Source organism: Tursiops truncatus, chromosome 2 (genome assembly GCF_011762595.2).
Source record: "Tursiops truncatus isolate mTurTru1 chromosome 2, mTurTru1.mat.Y, whole genome shotgun sequence".
NCBI lineage: Eukaryota > Metazoa > Chordata > Mammalia > Artiodactyla > Delphinidae > Tursiops > Tursiops truncatus.
In genome coordinates this window covers 49,675,718-49,698,942 of record NC_047035.1, presented here as the reverse complement: position 1 = coordinate 49,698,942, position 23,225 = coordinate 49,675,718, and the positions used below count along the sequence as shown (strand labels likewise).

General features: G+C 44.6%; 1 protein-coding gene across 19 annotated transcripts in view; it reads right to left on the bottom strand.

The window, feature by feature from the left end:
* Positions 1–23,225, bottom strand: part of NIN (ninein) — a 104,995-nt gene that overhangs the window by 63,952 nt on the left and 17,818 nt on the right. For 15 of the 19 annotated variants that reach the window (XR_012329982.1, XR_002174076.3, XR_004525070.2 and 12 more), the window contains exons 4-6: positions 21,196–21,277; positions 11,578–11,667; positions 9,242–9,411 (exon numbers count right to left, since the gene is read on the bottom strand). Coding sequence is in view for 14 of the 19 variants with exons in the window: in XM_073800479.1 (XP_073656580.1) it covers positions 9,242–9,411; positions 11,578–11,667; positions 21,196–21,277 (342 nt within the window). In the remaining 5 variants the exon portion in view is untranslated. The remainder of the gene's footprint in view (positions 1–9,241; positions 9,412–11,577; positions 11,668–21,195; positions 21,278–23,225) is intronic. The other 4 variants (XR_004525073.2, XM_019923913.3, XM_019923910.3 and 1 more) reach the window with 1 other exon arrangement.

Below are 23,225 nucleotides of genomic sequence, written 5' to 3'. Positions count from 1 at the left end.
GTGGGAAGATCAAGGACACTCGTCTGAGACCTGCCTTAGGGACTGTGACCACAGCCATCCAAAGAGGCATTCTTCAGACAGCCTAACCCAATGGCGTCAGGTACAGCAGTTTAAGTGATTTCACACGAACTCTTAGGGCAAGTAGTGGCAAGGTAAGGGATAACTTATTTTAACATCTCCAAGGGTAACGATTTCCCAAGCATTTCTCCATGGCCTTGTGTAAGAAGCCTAGATCCAGCTAAGACCAGCCCTGCTAGGAGAAGCAAGCTTATGCTAAGGGCTACATTTTCATTCCAAGACCACTTCAACCGTTGCCACCCAGATGTTTTGCTATGCTTCTTCCCCATCTCCCCCAAGGGCCTATTCCTTTAAGAAGGGGTAAGCACATGGGTGGCTGAATGTTTGTTATTAAATTGCATTTTCAGTGGGGTGGGGGGTGGGTGGGAGCAGACTCAATTCACTCACAGCTCTTTTATTTTCATTCTCACTGCCTGGGGCCAGCAGTTCCAATTAAAAAGCAGGGGGAGAGGGAAGGGAAGACAGGTTAGAAGGTTGGGGGGGGATCTGATCATTCGGCTACTGGAACACCACCAATAAAAGGAGGCATCACTCTGGAACAAGGTCTTTTAATTGCTGAGGGTTTACCCAGCACAGTGAAAGCCTGGCAGGTGGCCTCTGGACACAGATCAGCCATGAGTACCGGAAGGGGGGCGATCACGAACATCTCTGGAAAAGTGGGAGAGGAAGGGGGTGGCAATTGCTGGGATGTGTTCTCCATACTATTCATAAAAGGAGAGTGAAAGGATTTTCAACTTCTCCCTTTGAAATCTTATGTAGCCTCTCACTGGAGAAAGAATGGATATGAATAAGTTTTTAAAAATCATTCAGCAATTCCTGACTCTGGAGGCAAAATGGTAGCCGGGGGAGACTGCCGGGGTTAAGTCTGGCCCTGCCACTTTGTGTGACCCCTCGACACCTTACTTCATCTGCAAAGTGGGAGTGACCCGCCTGATAGGGACACGGAGGCATATGCCTGGCTCTTAGGAAATGTTAGCTCTTGTTATTATTTCAGCCAGAACAATGAAGTGGTTAAGGGTTTAGACTCCAGAGCCGGACTCTTCACTTACTGGCTGTGCAAGCTTGGGCAAGTTACTTAATCCCTGTGTGCCTCAGTTTCCTCGGGGGTAAGTGAATAATACCTACCTACGAGGGTGTATTTGGAAAGCACTTGAAACAGTGCCTGCTGCGAATTAAGTGCTGTCTGTTAAGTAAATAAATTTTATAATTACTATTCCTACTACCTGGGTGTTCAACACTAGGACAAGGGCAGAGGAAAGAAACAGCAGACAGACCAGTGCCAGCTTTAAGAACAAACCCAGAATAAACTCTGTAGAAACTCCAGCTTTGAGTGTGTTAGTTCTGATGAAGCAATCAACTTTTGATTCAACGTAGGAGCAGGGCCTCCCCTGGGGCCCTCCGCGCTGTGGACAGTGTCCCCTGGGTGGCCACATCTGTCAGGGCCCACCATGCTATGTGTGCTGGCCAACAGGCCCCGTGAGAGCGGACAGAGGGGAGACGGTCAGAGGTTGCCCGGTCCTAAAAAGGCTGCTGCAGAAAGAAGTGCCCAGCACCGCCAGGTAGGCTGACAAAGGGAGTCCCACACACCGCCGCCGTGGGCTGCGCGTCTCAGTCACGCTGGCCACTGTGGTCAACTCTCGGCTGTCCTACAGCTGGACGAGGGTGCCCTGCACCTGTGGGCTGCACTGCTTTCAGGAATGCTTTCTTTGGAGGGACACCTGCTTCGCTGGACGGCGGAACAGATGGCCCGAGCCTCCTGGATCCCGGGGCTTCCAGCCCCGAGGCCGGGCCAGCATCTGCAGACTGCGGGTCTGGTGCAGCCCCTTCCCACAAGAGCCCAGCCACAGACCCACCAGCCATCTGCTCCGGCGCAGACCTTTGTGCCCCTCAGAATGTTCGGCTAATTAAAGCGATTACGGGGGGGCGCACACGGGGCTATTCTTTCCCAGCAGAGGTTGCTGAACTGATCTCAGCAGCCTTAAGCAGATTTTTTTTTTTTTTGTAAAAGGGAAAGTCTTGCAAGCCCAGAGAGAAGAGAAATTTATTAAAGCAACAAAGCTCCCCCAGCACACTGAGCCATGGTGTCCATTTTACAAGAGCAGCGCACTTAAGTAAGCACAGGAAGTCTCTGCAGAAAAACAGGATCCGTTTAGGAGATACTTACGATGGAAACCTTAGGACTTTTAAAAACACAGCATCTATCGCATAGTTAACTAACAATCCTAAATACCGATAAAGCCCGTGCTCTGGGCAGGGAAGCTAAGTGCACCCAGCAAGGCTGGCTACTGTTTCTGCAGCGACACGCTTCTTAGGACTTCATCTCCACCTCTCCCGCATGTGAAGGAAGGCAAAGGCGCGATGAAAGGGGGCCTGACAGCCCCGCTCCTGATCTCTCTATTCTGAACCCAGGGACAAGCTGCTCAGTTGCAGGGCTGTCATGACTAGAATGCAAATCAGTTCCTTTATCTTTAAAAGCAGTTAAGAGCTACAAGTAAGTGTTGGGGATAACAAGAATCGATGTATGACTTTTAAATGCACACACATTTAGATGAGTCCCGCTACGGTGCCAAACAGCCTTCAGTACCGCCAGTGTGAAGAAATGCTGAATTTCAAGAAATCTGAGCCTTAAGCCTCTTCTACCAAGGTTGGGAACTGGTTTTGTTTCACTGGATTTTAAAGTCCTTAAAGGAAAGGGCTTCTTTCGTACATCTGCTTGTGGTATCCTGCTTATCAGAGTTGTTCTCAACAGATAGTGAATACTGCTCTCCTATTTGAAAAATACTTAATGGTATAGTTGGAAAATGTTACTATTATCATTAAAATTAACTTGTTCACTTTTGATGTGTTGTCGATTTTATTTTCTAGTTGGAAAATAAATACTAGAAATTGTTGACCTGCAAGGAGGTGAGAATGAGGGCTAGACTCCAAGGGAACTTCCTCTGGGGCCAAGTCAGGAGGATTTAGCAGAACAGCAAAGGCTGAAAGTCTGAAAGCTGAATCTGTGTTAGAATGAAAACATCTTATTAGCTTTGAAGGGGCTTCTTTATATCACTTTCAAGTGATTTATAGTTGCTTCTTGAATGAGTGTTTCATCTCTGAGAATAGCCAGAGATGATCTAATAATACTCAAGAAATATAAAGGGAAACACTGGAATTCCATTAATAAAAAACCTATCCTGATGATGTCATATTATTTGATGGAAACGAATGGCATCAGTAATGAAATTGCTTACTTTGTCAAGGACTAGAACAAAAAATGTAACGGGCGAGTAATTGGAAAATAGGTGCATTTCAACTACAAAAGCTCTTAGAAAAACTTCTCTCAGTCATTAAGAAGTTTGCGCCAGAATGAAATCTTTACTCTATACAATGTAAATGAATAATTTATGAAGTTCAACCGCAAAGTTATGCATATATGAAAATGGAAATAAGGGGGACACAAGTCAGTTTCGCACTTCTGGAAGAAGATTGATTTTATGGAGGGCAGTAAAATCAGTTTGGGGGTTCTTTGTGTTTCTGTTTTTGTTTTTAAATAACGACCACTCATCCTCCTACCCTCACAGTCCGACACAAGGGCTTGGTTTGCTTGTCCATTCTCCGCTGAATGAAGCAATTGGCTTTAACTTTTCTCTCAGGTCCTCACTTAAACTGCATGGTTTTGGCTTACACTACTATTGTCTACAGTTGAAGAAATCATTGTTTAAAGCCTCTGGCTCTTGATAAGAATCTTACTAGACCCAATTTATTCCCTGTGGAGGAAAACAGTTAACAAGGTGTCCCCTGTTTTGAACAAGGGCAGAAAGCAAAGTGGCCCTGCCCCAATTGTATTCATTGTCAACCTTTCCTACCACGTCTGAGTAATACAGAATGAAACCAAGAATTAGTTTTGTTTTTGTCCCCGACTTCCAGCTACCCTTAGAAGAAACCCTTATAAAATTCAAGGTCAGTTCAGTAGCCACTGCATATATGGGGGGTGGGAATATATACTCTTCAGAGTCTAAAAACTCCAGAATGTGCCCTTTGTTAGTCTGGATTAATCCAGAATAGAATGTCTAACTGAATTGCCTTGAGTGAAAATGATCCCACAGACAAAGAAAAATCACCACTTTCCTTTCAATACCACCCCAGATGAGAGGTCAGACTCCCAAGGGATCCATTTGCCAGGTAAACACAGTAAATTGGAAGGTGAACGCACATTTCAGCCAGACAGTGGAACCCACCTGTCACTTGCGAACTAGCACATTTTGCTTCGGGGTTTCTAAATGAAATTCTGAAATACACATATTAGTGCTGAAAATTTAGCAAGATTACAGTGGTCTTTCCCTGTACAAAGGCTTTATGGCCTTGTAAAGTAAACTTGGTAGGGGAGACACACTTAATAGTTATGTTAGATATTTTCTGGTTCATCAGGAAAGAAACTGACTGAATAAAGATGGGGGGAGGGGAGGGTGGCGATGATTAAAATGTTTACAATTTATGTTAGGGCTTTAACATGCAGACTGAAACAAAAGTCGAACACAACCACCTAACAAGGTTAAGACTTATATATTCTATTCAGCGGATGAGGCCAAAGCGTGAAGCACTTGCGATCCCACAGTCACAACATGGGTTCTCACCCAAGCCATCACAATGGTGCACCATGAATGGTCATGGGGGGAGTTCCAAACTGCTGTAACTAAAGAAGACTGGATACTCACATGGAACTTACGTTAAAAATTTAGGTGCTTGAAAGCAATCTCTACAACAGCATCACTCTTACTTGCCTGCATTTCTGTTTTCTTGGATGAGACAGAAATGGTGGAGTTACAAGTAGACTACAGAGAATCATGACTACTGAGAATTACCTATAAATTTATTGTACATGGGCTTCCCTGGTGGCGCAGTGGTTAAGAATCTGCCTGACAATGCAGGGACATGGGTTCGAGCCCTGGTCCGGGAAGATCCCACATGCCGCGGAGCAACTAAGCCCGTGTGCCACAACTACTGAGCCTGCGCTCTAGAGCTCACGAGCCACAACTACTGAGCCCACGTGCCACAACTACTGAAGCCCGGGAGCCTAGAGCCCATGCTCTGCAACAAGAGAAACCACCGCAATGAGAAGCCCATGCACCGCAACGAAGAGTAGCCCCTGCTCGCCACAACTAGAGGAAGCCCGTGCACAGCAACGAAGGCCCAACACAGCCCAAAATAAAATAAATAAATAAAAATTTGTTGTACATGTGGGAGAAGGCCTTCCAAACAAGGATGCATAAAGAACATCGTGAACCACTAGTCCAGGAGCCTAGGAATGAAATGTCCACTCTTAGCAATTCCCCAACTCTTGAACAACCCCAGAGGGAAGCAGGGAAGGGATTACTCTTTTATCCCTTCAGATGACTGTCTGCTCACATATCCCTACAGGATGAGTTCCTAGAAGGAAGCGAGCCACCCTGAGGACAGCTTGTATAGGTGGCTTGTGACACCATTCCATTGCACTGCACCCCTCCCAAGTCCTCAGATACATGAGATAATTACTTGATTCATCTTAGGGCTGAAATTAGTCTCCTGTTGGGTAGCAACAGCCAGACTTCTCCACAGACCTTCTGACAACAGATTCAGGTTCTTTGGTCTTCAGGAAAAATGAGGCCTGTCTGAGGACAGGAGAAACTGCAGTCTCAGGGCAAGCTAGGAACCCCCTAAGCCAGGACCCAGGAGTCAAAAGAAACCCACAATCAAACCAAGAAGGCTTGTCTCCAGCTCCCCATCTCACTACTCCTCATGAAATATTCATGTCATGGGAGACCCAGCCCCCTCCCACCTTCAATACTGCCCAGCAGCACTGAGATGAGGTATGAGTCCCTGATCACAAACACACCCAAGGAAGAAATTCTTTTTTTTGCGGTACGCGGGCCTCTCACTGTTGCGGCCTCTCCCATTGCGGAGCGCAGGCTCAGCGGCCACGGCTCACGGGCCCAGCCGCTCTGCGGTACGTGGGATCTTCCCGGACCGGGGCACGAACCCGTATCCCCTGCATCGGCAGGCAGACTCTCAACCACTGCGCCACCAGGGAAGCCCAAGGAAGAAATTCTTAACACCCATGGGCAGGAGACAAATGGGCCTGAAGCAACCAAAAGGGAGAAAAAAAGCCAGAAGTTCAATAAAGAACTCCTGACAGGTTCTGAACTCCTTGTAAGTTAAGAACAAATAAATCCCACAGTTCATTGAGAATCTTGCTCTCCTCATCTTCCCCACCTGAGGGCCACTCTAGAATAGGGAAGATGACCTGGCACTCCGCTGAGCCCTAGGCAGCTTCTGTAGAAGGGAGGAGGGTTTCTACGGCAAGGCCATGCTGCCCAGAGCGTGAACTGTGTTGGCCAACTGAGTGGCCCTCAACCGCTGAGGCTACTGCAGAAACTGGCCAGGAAACAGGAGCGCTATCTTGACACAACAGGATGCAACAAGACCGACGCTGAAGAAACTATGCCACAGCCCGTGAGGGCAGCGCATGTGACCCATGGCCATGGTTACTGCATGAAGCTGGGGCTGGCCCTTCTTACTGCCGAGAGGAACATCAAAAACATCACACATGGTTCTATTAACTTTGTAAAGTGATGAATCAACTTGAAAACTGACAGGCTCCATTCAGCTAGCAAAACACTTCATTTTTAGGCAAGAAAGCAGCTGGATGAACTTTGGTTTGAGTCCACTTTCAGCAATTAAAAAAAGGGGGGGGTAAAAATGTGTTATGTGATTCTACTATAGGCTTTCTGGTTGGGATATAACAGACTCTCAAAGTCAAGTCAGTAGAGTCCTTGGGGAGAGCAGACACAGAGATAAATGACTCTCTACAGCACTCTATTTGCTCTCTACTGATGGTGGGTCGTTACATTAAAGCTTCTGTGGATAGTGTCAAAAGGTCACACTTGGGCTTCCCTGGTGGCGCAGTGGTTGAGAGTCCGCCTGCCGATGCAGGGGACATGGGTTCGTGCCCCGGTCCGGGGGGATCCCACGTGCCGCGGAGCGGCTGGGCCCGTGAGCCATGGCCGCTGAGCCTGCGTGTCCAGAGCCTGTGCTCCGCAACGGGAGAGGCCACAACAGTGAGAGGCCGGCGTACCGCAAAAAAAAAAAAAAAAAAAGGTCACACCTAAGAGGTTTCTGGAGGAGTTAGGGAAGCTGAAGTTCATTGGGGGTGAAATGATTCTCCCAACATACCCTCTCACTAAGACAAAAGCAGCAAGATTTTGCCCAGACTCAGGCCTCAACCCTTCATTTTATTTACACATAAAACCAAAGCCTCACTTTTTAAACAGTACATCTCCCTGGAAATCAGTAAATAAGATTAAATAAGGATATAAGAAATATCCTGCCAGCAACAAAATCAGCTCTGCCCAAGAAGATTTCTGAGTATCCCCAGGTGGTAACTAGAAACTCTCTTCTCAAAAAAACAAGCAACCATTTAATTTGTGAGCACCAAGTAACAGTGCCTCAGGTATTGAAAATAGTTGGAGAAAGGAGATACTAGACTTAAAGGTGTTTTCTGTATAAGAAAAGCTTCCCCCGTAAAGTGTTGAGACCTATTTTAACCATTTTTTTCACAGAGAAATGTCTCAGATACATTCTACTCTTTAGGGTTATGAAACAGATTTAATGTTATAAAATGATACCCTTCCTGATAGCAAGATATTATGAACACTGCAATAACTGAAGTATGCAAATTACTTGCCTCCCTGAAATAGTACATATAACACTTTTGTGCATGTGAGTCTATGTGTTTTCTGGGGAAAGGGCCCTACCTAAATTCTCAAAGGGACCCAAGAAAGGGTCTCAAACCGACTGAACCAAGATGGGAAGTAGCCTCTGCCCCAGACCCATTGGTCCCCAGTGCTGTGATGTTCTAGGCAATGTTTTCCTTTTTGCTTCTCATGGTCTTTCTGTTTTCAGCTGTCACTTCTCACCCGCACCACTCACACCATTTTTGTGGTTTCTGTCTCCCTTCTCCCCTCTAGCTGCTTTTCTTCCTCTCTTCTCACTCACATTTCTGCCAGTGCTCCTTTACTTCTATTGTGAGGATAGGTATCACTGGATTTTAAAAAAAAAGGTGATCTGATCAGCAGACCAGTCACGTGTCTTCTAACTCGCAGTACTTGCGGTTGTTTTCATTTTTGCTCAATACTTGAGCCCTTTCCAGTTACCTTTGAGTTTGTGGGGTTTGTAGGTATCTTTGGGTTTGTGAAGATGCCAGATGTCTGACTGCTGGGGACGTTACTGGAGCAAGCTTCTTGTAGATTTCAGCAAGCTGAACATGGACTTGAGACAGCAACAAACACTCATTCCCCCCCATCAACCTACGATCTACAGACTACTTTAAGAAACTTGAGGCACTTTGTCTCCTTCCCAGCTTATATGAGCATCTGAAGTATCTGCATCCCCAGTCTAAGCTGGGATTTACAAGAAATATTTAGAGCTTTCTCAGCATGGCACCTTCAGTCATGTTCTATAAATGGTATGCTGGTAAATGAGCCGTAAAGAAACAAGAAAATGTCACTGCTTCTCCTTAATTGGTAGATTATAGCACCGTGTCAAATGGAAAGAAGGGAGATGAAGGAGGCAGGGTAATCTCTGACTGCTAGGGAGCCAGACATGCCAGGTGGGACAGAACCACTAAGAACCCTGGTAACTGCCGGGCACTGGGACAAGGATGAAGTTGCAGAGCTGCTTCGTCCCACCACAGAAGACAAGATGCTGGCTCTTGAAATGCCTAACCACACTGCCTTCATTTCTTACCTGTCACGGCGGCTGTCTTATAGTCTGCGGGGAAGGAGCTGGTTAGCTTTTTACATAACTAAAAATAACAGTGCTGTGGAGGAGAGAGATATTCCCAAGAAGAGCTAGAAGTGACAGACCTCAGATAGTATAAAAATAACTGAATTCAAAAATGTATAAACATAAAGCATGCACAGAAAGGTCAGCTCTCCAAAAGTTGAAACAGATGAAACGTATAAACAACAGAAAAAGTAGTCACATATATCCAAAAGGCAAGTAATAAGATCAGCAAGTAGTTGAAAAAAATGGCTGAGAAAAGCCACAAACCCCTCAGTTCTCCTGTCTCTGCACCACTGTGATGTGGCTATCCATGGCTATCCACACCTGTGATCCAGAAGGATGTGCCTGTCCAATTTCTTACCTCACCGTGGTCGCTGGCTGGGATGTGTGAAGGCCTTGCTTCTTCATCGAGTGGCTCAATCACTGTCACCTCTGCAAATTCCTCCACGGATCCTTGAAACTCGGGTAAGGACCTTCGTCCATAACGCTTCCCACCTCTAACATATTTGGGCTGAGCTTCGAGAGTGCAGTCTGGGCAAGGAGACAAGAGTTGAGGCCACATTACATGACAATCTCAGCCCCTATCTGACGCACAGCCTTCGGACACAGCCTCTTATACCAGCCCCAAAATAAACCACCACCGTTTGCCAGTTGCGGTGGACGTGGGCGTATATGAGCCAGTAAGTCAGATGCAGAGCACAGCTTCTAATTCCGAATGATTTATAGCACCCCGAGTATATCTCAGCATGTGGTGGGAGAGATGAGGAGCCAGCAGTGAGGGATTTGTTTAAAACTAGGGAATTAAGATCAGGACAAAGCAAGCGGTCATATGTGTTCTTCTGTTTATTAAGCTCTGTTTTGCAGACAGAGGGAACAGGAGAGGGAAGGATCATACTACCAGAGACACGTTGGAAAATGATGATTAAAAAGAACACCTTATCAGCACTGTAAAGTTAGCATTCACACCAATTAGTCTGGAACACACCCCTCTAGTACCTTAGTGAGTCCTTTGTTAACCATCCCACTTTCTGATCCATCAGACAAGCAGGAAGACAGAACAAAGAAACTGACACAGTGGATCCTAATCAATTAATGACAGCTCACTGTTCATATGAAACTTGTCATCAAGATCTCATTATAAAATTAAAAGCTGTGGAATAAAATAGCAAACGCAAAACTGCATTAAGAAAATAATATATTATGTTCTTTTCTCTTCATGAGCTTTGTGTTGTACAAAATAAAAGGAATGTGTATAAGGGGAAAGTCATCTCTTGACCCTGAAGGACTTCAGCATTCAGCAGAACATGTCTCAGGTTCAGCCTTCATCACCACCCCACCATCATCACCACCAACACCACCAACACCACCATCACCACCACCACCACCGCCATCACCGCCACCACCACCACCGCCACCACCGCCACCATCACCACCACCACCACCATCACCACCACCATCACCACCACCACCACCATCACCACCATCACCACCACCACCACCATCACCACCACCACCACCATCACCACCACCACCACCATCATCACCACCACCATCACCACCACTACCACCATCACCACCACTGCCATCACCACCAAAATCACCAGCACCACCACCACCATTACCACCATCACCACCACCACCACCACAATCACCATCACTACCACCACAATCATCACCACCATCACCACCACCATCACCATCACTACCACCACACTCATCACCACCATCACCACCACCACCACCACCATCACCACCACCACCGCCATCACCACCACCACCACCACCACCGCCGTCATCACCACCACCAAAATCACCAGTACCACCACCACCACCACCACCACCAGCACCACCACCACCACCACCATCACCAACATCACCACCACCACCACCATCACCACCACCACCACCACCACCACCATCACCACCACCATCACCACCGCCATCATCACCACCACCATCACCACCACCAAAATCACCAGCACCACCACCAACATCACCACCACCACCACCATCACCACAACCACCACATACTAACCTTTCTCTACAATGGTAGCTTTAGAGCAATAAAATAAATACTTCACTCATTAGAAATGTCAGCTTAGAGACACACTTTTTTTAGCACCTTGAACAGAATCAGGAGAACAAAATATTCCATTAAAATATAAAACTGGCAATGCTTTGATTTCAGTTCTTATCACCCACATGGACATACTGTCTCTCTGGAGAACATAATATGTGTTCTGTTTGAACATGACAGTCTTAACAAGGTATGTCTGAACTCAGACATGTAGATTTTTAGATGAGGGCTGTACACAGATCATCAAAACAAGGGTAACTGATTAGATAAGAACTAAAAGAACAAAACCTTTCCTTTATCACCACTGAAACCATGTTGGGGGTAGCTATTACTTTGTAGTCTCCCTGGGAGGACTGGTGATCCTGCGTGACTAACTCTGTCCTCCCCGCTCCCATGCCCTTCCTCTGGGATAAGCTTAGGTTTCACAATTGTGGTCAGAAACATCCTGAAAATGCTCGGCAGAGCTCAGAGTGAAGTATTTATGCTTGCTCTATAATTTCTAGCAATATTTATATCCAAAGTCCCAGCCAAGTCATTTTATTAGGTCGAGCGATTCTCTTACAGGAAGTGTTCAAGCATACAAAAGTTATATTGAAAGTCGCATGCATATTTGAAGGTACCTTTTATCAGAAGACAGTGTGTCAGCTTGTGAGCGTTCAGGAGCGGCCCAGACACCCGAGCTACTTGTTGGCAGCTGACACCCACAGATGCTAGTCAGATAAAAGGCAATGTAGAACCATCCTTAATTTATTACATATTCTTAAATTTTAGTGGCAGACAACAAGATACACCATTAGTGATGATGGGGGTTTGGAAAAGATTAAAGGGAAAATGTATAACGTCAGAAAATGGAACGTGGGATTTTCCCGGTATGAGAACATAAGTCATGGTCTGGGGAAGGAAGTGGCAGAGGAACTCTGAATGCATGCCGCACTTTTTCAGAGGAAAAAAAGCAGTGGGGAAAAGCCACAGTCTTAAAACAAACAAACAAACAAAACCACAACCCACTGTGATTTAATCCAAAATCCACCTGTGGATGAAATATTTACTACTAAATGTTTCATGCTGTGTAGGGAGCAGTGGTAGATTTGAAATAGCTCTTTTTCTAAGCAATGAAAGATAACAGACTGTGAAACATTAGGGATCCTGTGGAGTTCTGGTTTATTTATACACTTACTTATTTTTGCATTGCCAGGAACTTTAAATTAATTCTTAAAACTCGAAGTTAATATCTTTCACAGAATGTGCATACATCACAAAGTCAATTTCTAGAGAAATCTATTAAAATGTAGAATCTTCTTGAATAAAGATATTAGCACAAAGGAAAAATGGGGCATTAAAGTTTCCTCGTAAGAAATTTCACAACACTTCCATACAATAAAGAATTAGACTAATCACACCAATTACAAATAGTTATATTTTAGACGTGAACACACTCCTACAGCCTTCTTTTATTTAGAGCATCAGCCTCATTGTATTTACAAGATAAGAAGGGGAAGAAAGGCATTAAAAGTAAGGAGATCCAGAGAGAACATTCATGGTCAACAGCCATTGTTGTGCTAAGCCTTTGAAAACTCCAGCGTTCTCCTGATGAATTTCAAGCAGGGCTTTACAAGTGCTCAGCAGCAGTCCACCAAACAGGAGGCCTTGGTGGGGATTTCAAGACACCCCTGCCCACCCAAATTAAAGAATGCCTTACCCCTCCCTTACCATGCCCAACAAAGACTTGCCAAACCACAGCCCTGGGGCAAAGTGTCTTTACTTTATGGGCACATCCAGATGTGATGTATGTATTTCAGGGGTTTAGCCTGGAACAATTTTATCTATGCCAGATAATATAGGGTTATTTAATTTATTAAGAAATGAAATTATTTACACACAGCTTCCTTTAACATAAGTGTAAGTAACTGCACCGATCATAAGCTCCAAGGAGGGACATGAAATGCCAGCGGAAAAAAAAAAAAACCGAGATATAAAGGACTGCTTGTACTTCTGGTATTTTATTTCCTTGAATGTATATTTATGATTCTACCTAGATTGTCAAGCTTCTGAGCCATTTCCCCTTCTTTCCTATTTTCCATTTTCCCTGTTTGGCATCACTACATAAAAATACAAATGAGCTTTGAAGGAAAGCAGACAGGCCCGGCCTGCCCAGAGGAGTCTTAGACTCCTGGAGCCCCTGGCGAGCTCACAATGAGGTGCACCAAGAAGAGAAACTCCAGAGGTGTGATCATGTTCACTTTCCAGAACCAGGATGAACCACAGTGCACATGTATGACTTGTGACCAGAAGGTCTTGCACTTACAATAAAAGAAAAATTGAAATTCAATGTTAATGAGAATGACCACTTGGCACGGGCCAGCTGCAGCCAGGGAAAACAACCAGCCCCCCACCTGTCCCTTCGCCTCTCCCTCCCTTCCCCCCTCTAACTGAGCAGGGCAGTTCACACTCTGTACTCTCTCCCAGAACTGCCCCAGCCACCTGTGTGATGTGGATGGCCACTTGGAACACGCAGTTCTTCCAATGACCAAAGGCGAAGCAATGAGGACCCAAGAGGAAGGTGAAATCGTTACCCAAAAACCACAACACTATTTATTCCATCAACGTTTTTCCTGAAAAACACAAGGCTTAGGGCATGGGATGAGGTACCATCCTCAGCACATACATGGGAAGTTAGAGGAGAGTTTCAAAGATGCACTCCAGTATTAGGTGGATTCATTTAACTTATATCTATCAGACACCTGCCATGGGCAAAGCATTCTATCATATCATATCATGAGGGATAAGATGGATATTGTTAACACTTTTTGATTCAAACTTCCCTGTTTGACCTGAGGATGCTTCCAGGGTGAAGAAGAAAGCCCTGCCTTTATGGTGCCTGATCTTCCTGTTTTGGAATTGCTCATGTAGACCCCCTTGCTTTCTACTTCCCTTCCTGCCCCATTTCGTTAACCTGGGAAATCATTCCCAGAGACCCCACCCCCTTCCAAAGGACCTGGGCACGGGGGATCATCTGAGGCCCTGTCTATACTACATTTCTGCTGAACTCACGGGATTCCTGAAACCCCTCTGAAAATAAGGAGTCAAAAATGAAGCACGTGTAAACCTCAGGACAAGCCCCCCACGAGAGGCAGTCACGCAGCAAATGAGCACCACCAGCCCCACTGCACCTGCCACCTCCTCGCCTACTCTGAACGCACCGTTGCACAGGGCTTACACAGTCAGAGTGCAAACCCACACCTGATACTAAATAAGAGAAAAGGGAAGAAAAGAATCAAATCAAAGAGAAAAGGGAAGAAAAGAATCAAATCAATTGTTGATCATCAAATTATCAACACAGAAGGAGACAGAGAGATTGAGACCAATAGCAAGGGAAGGGGGTGAGGGACAGAAGACAGGCAGAGAGCTGGAGGCCTATGTGGGGATGGGGGAGGGGAAGCAGGAGGAACTGATGGATTGGGGACCAAGAGGTAGGAGAAGAATGGAGTGAGGGGCCAAGAAGGAGAGGAGAGGAGGGTGGAGGTGAGTTGGAGAAGTAGAAAGAAGGGATGGGGAGGGAGATGTCCCAAGGAAGCGAGGAGAGAAGAGAAGCCAAGAGAGAATGAATGACATAAAAAGAGACACCCGGAAAGCCTTTGGACACTATCGGCCATTCCTTCTGCCTCCCAGTGTGCCCCGCCTCTGCAGGGACCGTCAGCAGGCAGGCTCCCCACCCCAACACTTCGTGTGCACACAGCCCTTGCCAAGGCAGCTGCTTCCCAGCCACTAGCACCCCACTCCCCAATCACGCCTCTCTTCCAGAATCTTCACACGAGATGCAGAGGTCAACTGGAGCTTTCAGGTCCTCCCCGGATGCAATGACAGAATTTTAGGAGCAGTCTTCACATCATTTCTTACCAATCTGAGTGATGTTTCCTGCACGAACACAGGGGCTTCTGGGCACAAAGGTAATAAGGTGGCTCTGATTAGCCCTGCCTGGAAGGAAGCATCGAGGGGAAGGTTAGCACCCCGCAAGGGTGCTGAGGATGGTGGATGGGTGTGGTCTGGCAACCCCCAGGGCTGACTGGTCTGATCAGATGGTCTATCTAAGCCCTAGAGCAGGTGAAGGTCCGTCAGTAAGAAAAACTCTTCGAGTTGATAATGATGATGTGATTGTTCCCCAACTTTCTTCCCAGGAGGATCGGCCTGCCTGCATCTTGAGCCATTTGGGGGATAAAGGCAGAGATTCACTTATCACCTAACTGAGTCCTCCCCATCATTCAAGGCTCAACTCAAAACTCATTTCTTTCAAGTAACTGCTTGGCACAAGTTTCACGGAACGTTTTTTTCTGTGAATTTAGTGCGACCCATACTGTTGACAGCTCCCGATTTAATAACGATCACGGTCATATTTTTCTAAAAGCATCTTACATGTTAGAATTACCTACCCAGCTGGACTGAATGCTTTCCAGGGCAGCAGTGCTTCATGGAAAGAGCCTGTGGGCTCTGAATTCAAACAGACCTGGACCCTCTGTCCTTATCAAGGTGAGGAGGACCTAACGTCCTGAGGCTTGGTCTCCTCATCCGGAGGAAGGGAAAACAACCGGAGTTCCGTGGGGCAAGGTCACTATTCTGTCAGGTAGTGTCCTCCCACCCAGACTCCTGGGGGTCAGCGGTGGCTCAAAGCCAGCAGAGCAGAGTCAGGGAGAGCCTCACAGCCCCCAGTCCCGCAGTAGATTCCCTGACCTCATCTGTCGCCATGGGTGAGATTACTGGCGAACACACAGTGACGACATCCAGTCTGTCATCTCAGAAACTGAGGCTGCCTCCGACTCATTCATGCCCTAATTTTCTCTTCCTTGTCATCTCCTTTCCCTTCATCAATGGGCTGACATGAGAGGACACACCAATTCTCTAAGACTCCCTGCAGAAAACTACCATTTTCATGTCCCCAGTTTGGAAACCTTCTCATACACTGGAATTGAAATAAACTTACATCAGCACAACTCCCAAGCAAACTGTTTCATTATCAACATTCGCACCAGCCCTATTTATTTAATTTTAAATAACAGGAGTATCTTTTTTGCACATACACATATTTTTAAAAGAGTGCCTTCTTACTCCTTGTAAAATCATAACAATAAGTATTCTTCTATAGGACAGCTGAATAGTTGCTTAGTCTTTGATTCCACAGATACATCATAATTTGCCTAACCAAAATACACTGTCAAATATTTATTCTTGAGATATATATATATAGTTTTGGGTTTGTTTGTTTTTTTTACTATTTTAAATGACTTTCCTTACACACACATCTTCATGCACATCCATAATTATTTCCATAGCATAAAATCTGAGAGTGGCATTGATTGGCCAAAGGCATTTTTATGGTATTGTTTTACATGATTCTAGGAAGGTTTTATCAGTTTACATGACCACCAGTGGGCGTGAATGTTTCCAATTCCCTCTGACCTTAGGAAATGGGTCCTCACACCCTCTTTTGATAGTGGTGGTGGTTAGTGGTAGTGATTTTACCTTACTTTTAATTTTTGGAGAAATTTTCTGGTGCTCACTGTTAGCATCTCATACATACCAAAGGAACCGAGGACTAAGCCCTTACTCAACCAGAGAGAGGACAAGAGAACATGCCTGTTGGGCCATCTGTGTATATCTCCTAAAAACAGGGTCCTCAGCCAGAGTTCAGTTCAACTCTGAATACAGCTGCAAACACAAATCTTCAATCACTGCAAACCAGGATCTAGCCCACTGTCTGGCCATGAGACCTGCCTTGCTGAGTGAATGAAGAGATATTTGTTTATTATATTTATAGCTTCCCAAAATATAAGGAAAATAACTAGAAATAGGGCAGTTTCTGGAATCAGTAATGTTTATTACCAAAAAAAAAAAAAAAAAAGAAAAAGAAAAAAACAATCATCTGCCGTGCCTTTTTTTCTAATGATTTGGTTTTTCCAAACCTGAGTTTTCCCTCACCAAATAAACAAAGGAGAGATATTTTACATTAACCGCATGAGGGAAAGAAAGAGCTTCCTGCATTATGCTAACATCTACTACAGAACACAAATCTAATGTAAGATGCATCAAACAAGGACAAAATCTCTGGAGAACAGATCCAGACAGCGTGTTGGTACCACGTAACTTAGAGCCTGTGCCAGCATCTCCATTATAAAAATTAAATTGTACACATAGACATGAGGGAGCGACGCCATCGGTGACGTTAATCAGTTTGGAATTTACAAAGGACTCTCTACATCCCCAACCCATTTTTCTGACCTTATCTGAATTTCAGTACTTTTCATTGTGTACTATTGTTGTTTTAGGGAAAAAACTCTCTCCTAGGAGTCTTAGAATCATACACATCAGCATTAAAAAGATGCTGGAAATCATCTAGTTCGTACCCGCTAATTTTAAAAATAAAGACACTGTACCGCAGAGACGTTATAAAAGGCACAACCCAAGACTACATAAATAATGACTTAATTCCCTCTCCTCTGACATCCTATTATAGCTCTGTGTTTGTATTATTTATATACAACTGCCTTTTATTAGAAGAATATGAAAGCATGAACTATACTGGGCATTTGTCTTTAGGAAGCAGACCCTTATAGTGTCAACTTATGTTGGGTGAAATTTTATAGAAACACAAAGCTAGCTTTCTGCTAAATGTAGATGTCATTTAGATATTAGGAGACAACACAACTGAATCTTGGAGCTGAATGGATTTTAAGTATTTTCCAGCACAACTACTTTCACATACGAGGCAACTGAAGACCACAGAGGTTGTGACGTATAAGGCCACCAGATTAGAGGAGCAGGGCCGGTATTTTGTAACTCCTGGTTCAAGGGTCTTTCTACCTCATCAAGCTGGATTTTCTGTATTACAGTCAGGTGCAACACCTGATATTTTTAACTTATAAAAATCTTGGATGTTATAAAATATCAATTCATGACCCACTCAATGTCTAAGGCTGTGCACCATGGCCCTCCTATTTTTGCAGTCACCTTCCATAGTTGAAGAGTAACCTTTTCCCTCAAAGTCTAGGAGGTCCACTGATTTGAAAAGGCAAGACAAAAATACAACAGCCCTGGCCCCTTACGGCAGAAGATGAATTAAGTCCTGAACAGCCAAATAATGTCACTAATGATCAGGTGAAACCTGCTCTTATTTGCTCTTTCCTTCTGCCTCTGGCCGCCTGTCAGAATCTTTGGGGCCAGGCTGCACTGACTGAGGACTGCTGCCCCCAGCTCATCCATCTGAGGGTTAACATCCTCAAGCCAAAGCCTCCTGGAGTCCCATTCCTTGGTGATACAGTGTCAGCATCCTCCCCTGCTACTATCTGTGAGACTTCAATTAAGCCACATCCCTCTTTGAGCCTCAATTTGCTCATGAATAAAATGGCAGCATTTGCTCCAGCCCTACAATCATATGGTCTATGAGTTAAGGGAGAGTTATTTTCATAAAGGGGAAGGAGGGGGCGAACTCAAGTGGCCTCTCGATATACAGCATTTGAGTCCTGATTCTTCTTTCTCTGTCTTTCGCCAGCCAAGCCAGACAGCCTATGGGGGTGGAGTCACATTTTCAAGTGGGTGGGAGAACATCTGAGTGGAAAGCGATGCACGATCCCCAAAAACAACTGGAAGGGCCAGGGAGCGATGGGCAAAAGATAGAAGAAGCAGAGATTCTCAGGAACAAAGAAGGAATGACTCCCAGCCTCATATGAGATAAAACACTCTTAAGGCACAGGCTCAATCCTGGATTTTACGCTGCCAGGCCAAACCTTAGGAAGTCGCATACACGCTGGATGAAATGCTATAATTACTTTGCTGCTTCATTACACTGATTTGGGGCAGCTCAGTAACAAAGGTTTGCTGCAGCCCACCCAAAGGATGGAGCACGCGGTGACCTATAAAAATCCCTCTGAGTGTCCCCCTGGAAGATTTGTCCAAATGATGGCCTCAGCCTGCACAGCACTGAGGCATATACATAACTCTGAAACTACCGCCTGGAGCTGAATTCATAAACCTTACTTCCGAGCTGTTACCAAGCTCAGCCAGCCATTGTCTACCTCCCCATCATTCAGAGCCCTCTATGGGGCACCCTTCACATTTGTGGTCACATCAATCTGTACATTTATGATGACACTTTTCTGGCAGGTGATAGGAGAGGTTTTGAAGAAAGAGCAGCAAAAGGACCACGTGAACTAGTGGTAGCACTGCCTGTTCCAAACCCATATTATGGTAATACAGAAGAACACTGAACTTAAGCTTACGTTACCTATGCTTACATGAAATAAAACAGATGCGGTAATGTCACCATAGCTCTAGTCAGGGTCCCTAGATCTTGCACTATTGTCATCAAGATGACAACCTTGGGGCTTCCCTGGTGGCGCAGTGGTCCGGGAAGATCCCACATGCCACGGAGCAACTAAGCCCACGCGCCACAACTACTGAGCCTGCGCTCTAGAGCCTGCGAGCCACAACTACTGAACCCATGTGCCACAACAACTGAAGCCCGTGTGCCTAGAGCCCGTGTTCCACAACAAGAGAAGCCACCGCACCGCAGCGAAGAGTAGCCCCTGCTTGCTGCAACTAGAGAAAGCCCGCGCACAGCAACGAAGACCCAACACAGCCAAAAATAAATACATTAAATAAATAAATTTTTTTTAAAAAAAGATGACAACCTTGATTTCAAATTTTTATTTATTTATTTTTGGCCGCGGGATCTTAGTTCCCTGACCAGGGATTGAACCTGGGCCCCAGCAGTGAAAGCGCCAAGTCCTAATCACTGGACTGCCAGGGAATTCCCAAGATGACAACTTTAAAAAAGTGAAACTGCCAATAAAATGTGAGACCCCATAAGAACAACAGTCCATGTTCCAGCAGTGGTCACCTACAGAAATTCTACTTTTTGTCTGGAAAGTCTCTAGAATGCAATAACCTCCCTCCTAGGCCCACTGGGGGCTTGCAGAGAGCTCTGGAAAGCCTCAGAGTTGGCAATAACCTTAGCAAAAAGGGGGAGACTCCATCTGGAATCCAAAACACTGCTAAATGCAGAGTTCATACATATGACACAAATCTGGGGCATTTCAGAAGATACGATGAAGAACTAGATCACCAGTGAGGATAAGACATGAGCTCCCACTTGTCCTGCTTCTAAATAGGTCACACTGAGTGACTCCTTACAGTGACAAAATGTCAATGATTTCTCCTCAGTCTCAGCACTGGACTATATTTTCAGTGTTCTCTTTTTTAGTGAGCAACTCTATGGGTTACACACACTGGTAAGATCTGTAGCCACCACCACAATCAAGATATAAAACAGTTTCATCACCCCCAAAATTCCCTTGTGCCCCTTTATAGTCAACCTCTAATCCTAGCCCCTAATAACCACTGATTATTTTTTTATAAAACCAGACTGTATTATAATATAAATTCCAACACTGTTTTAGACTTCCCCTTAAATATTTACCATATTTCATTGCTTTTAAGACATAACCTCCCCCCACACACCCCTAGATTAGAATATTTTGAAATTATTATGTATCTTACAAACAATGGCATTTTACCATTATAATTGAGAATAATTTTTCTTTTTAGAGGTATATAAAATAATTGTGTCATAATTTATGGTGCCTTTAAAAAAATCAGTGAAGTATAATATTAAGTTTTTCATTTCATAACGTTCATTGGATACTTACTATGTGCTAAACATCCTATTAGGCACTAAAAGTACAAAAACGAACAAACGTGGACCATAAGGAACTATCACTCGAGAGGAGATAGAAAAACAATTATAATATAATGTGATAAGGTCTGTAACAGAGGGCTATCCGCTCAGTAGGACTGAATAAAATTATCTCTTCATTGGCCAACCTTCTTCTTTCAGACAAAACTCCCCCCCAGTTCATACTGTTCCTCGTTCACAGGAAATGAGGAGGGAGGAAGTACCATTCAGCCCCACTCTGCTCATTCCTAGAATGAGTTTTGGCCACACCATCTGACACACCTCCTAGGAACAATCCAGTGATTTCTTCCACAATTCGCTGCTGTGGTAGAGAAGGCTCATCTTAGTGTGCAACAGCTGCAAGGCTTTTATGACCATGTCAAAAGACCAAAAATACCCACTCAATCTGTGGGAGGCGGATGCCCCAAAGCTTTCACAGACATGCTTCAAGGTCCCCAGATTCTTCCCTGGACAACTTTTAAAGCAGAAGGAAGAGAGGAAAAGTTAGTGTCCTTACCTGGTTCTTGAAAGTGTTCTTCATTTGATAGAGTTCTAGACAAGATAAGTATTAATGCTTCTTTAAATTGGTCAAAATGCACCTAAAAATAAACAATTCAAAAGAAATTCAAAATAGTTTCCACAGCCTTAAGGAAGCAAATCCATCTACAAGGTTCCAGAACCATTTGTTAGCATCTGACAGCCTTGAAGTGAGTCAGATAACCTGTTTTTGTTCCTTTTTTTCTTCATTTCTCTAAAGCACTAAAGGGAAAATAGGCTGATCATTTTACACGCCAGTGTCACCAACACTAATATCAATACTTATTCAACCCTGAGGGGGAAAACTACACAGCAAAACCCTCTTTATAAACTCAGAAAAAGATAGGTTTTGAATTCTTAGCTCCTTTAATTTTTCTAAACAAGACCGGAAGAGAAAGATGTTAGGTTAGGTACTAGAAAAAACTTTCCAAGTAAATGATCCTCTGTAACAATGTCCCAAAGATGCTTTCATCTCTTAAGATATTCTAGAAGAGGGGAAACTACCTTTCGAAGATGACTTGAAATACAGTCTTCCTTGAGGCAGGAATATGTTATATATTTATCTCCCAAGGCCCCTGTAATTCTATAAACAAACAGAAATCAATAGCAAACACAAAGAATAAAAGAACCTTGGGAAGCATTCTCCCGAATTCTTAAAAATACAATTACCTTGACTGAAGTAGGAAAGAACCTGAGTTTCACTTAAGTGAATACTCAGAATTGGGATATTACTTTGGTTAACGGGATAAAATAGTTTTCTTTATGGTCAAGTACGTTCTTCTATAACTTAAATTTACATGATCTCACCATGCGGCAGAAGGGAGAGATGGTATTTCTTCTCATCATAATTATAGTTTAATAACGTGGTGCCTATTTATACAGAACCCTGTATGTAAATACAAAGTTGGTAAATTTATAACTTGTGCTGCTATGGGTCTCTTTAGACATCATTACAAAACGTTGCCTAGGAGATTAAATATAGTGACAGATAAAAACCACTTCTGAATTAAATGTGGAAAAGCAGCAAACCTTGTTAGTTATCTAAACAACGAAGGAAACCAATCATATGTCCTATTCACGCAAATCAGTGCAAAGGAGAGGAATCCACTGAGATTCATATGTCATAAAATAGCATATGCTTGCAGTTTACCACTCTCTCCCAAAGAATATGTGATTTCTCTACCACATTCATTTTGATTACTTGAAATTGCTTTCTAAAATCATATTCCTTTAGATCACACAGACTAAAAGTCAGCAGATTTGTGCAGCCAGAGCAGAAGTCTGTTCAGGAAGGGAGGGCATCTGCTAAAGAGCCAGGGTGGTACAATCAGTGAAGGACTAAAAGATTACAGAATTATAAACTGTGCTAATTAGGTTTCATAGCTGACGAATCACGGAAAAGCCTGGGGGAGGAAGGAGAACTAGGTTCCGCCAGAGTCAGGGATGGGCTTCAGGCACCGTGGCATCCGGCTTCAGTTACCGGGGGCGAGGCCATCTTCCCAACCAGCCGGCCCACAAACAGCACCTACCCAAGCCTCTCCCGCTCAGGGGCATCTCCCACCCTGGCATCTACTATTTCCTACCAGAATCAGGCTTTCCTCTTAGGGTGGGCAGGAGAAGGGTGAGGAGTGAAAGCTCTAAGCTGGGGCAGCTGGGTCTAGGTCCTGACTCTGGCTCAGCCACTGTGAATTGGCTCAATTACCAAACCTCTCCAAGTTTTAGTTTGTTCCACTTGAAAAATGGCTTATCTAACAACTCATCTTTATGATTCACTCAACAGATATTTATTGGGCCGCTGCGATGGGCCAGGCCCTATCCTAGGCCCCGGCGATAGAGCCGCCATGGAGCGCGTAGTCTCAAGAACTGTCACAGGGAATCAGGCAGGTACTGCTAAGGGCACTGCATGTATTTTATGTTATTTATACTACCGCCTCCCTCATAGTGGCTTTAGGGAGATAAAATGAGAGTTATGTAAAGTGTCTAGAACTTCCTGGGACTTGCTAGGTAGTC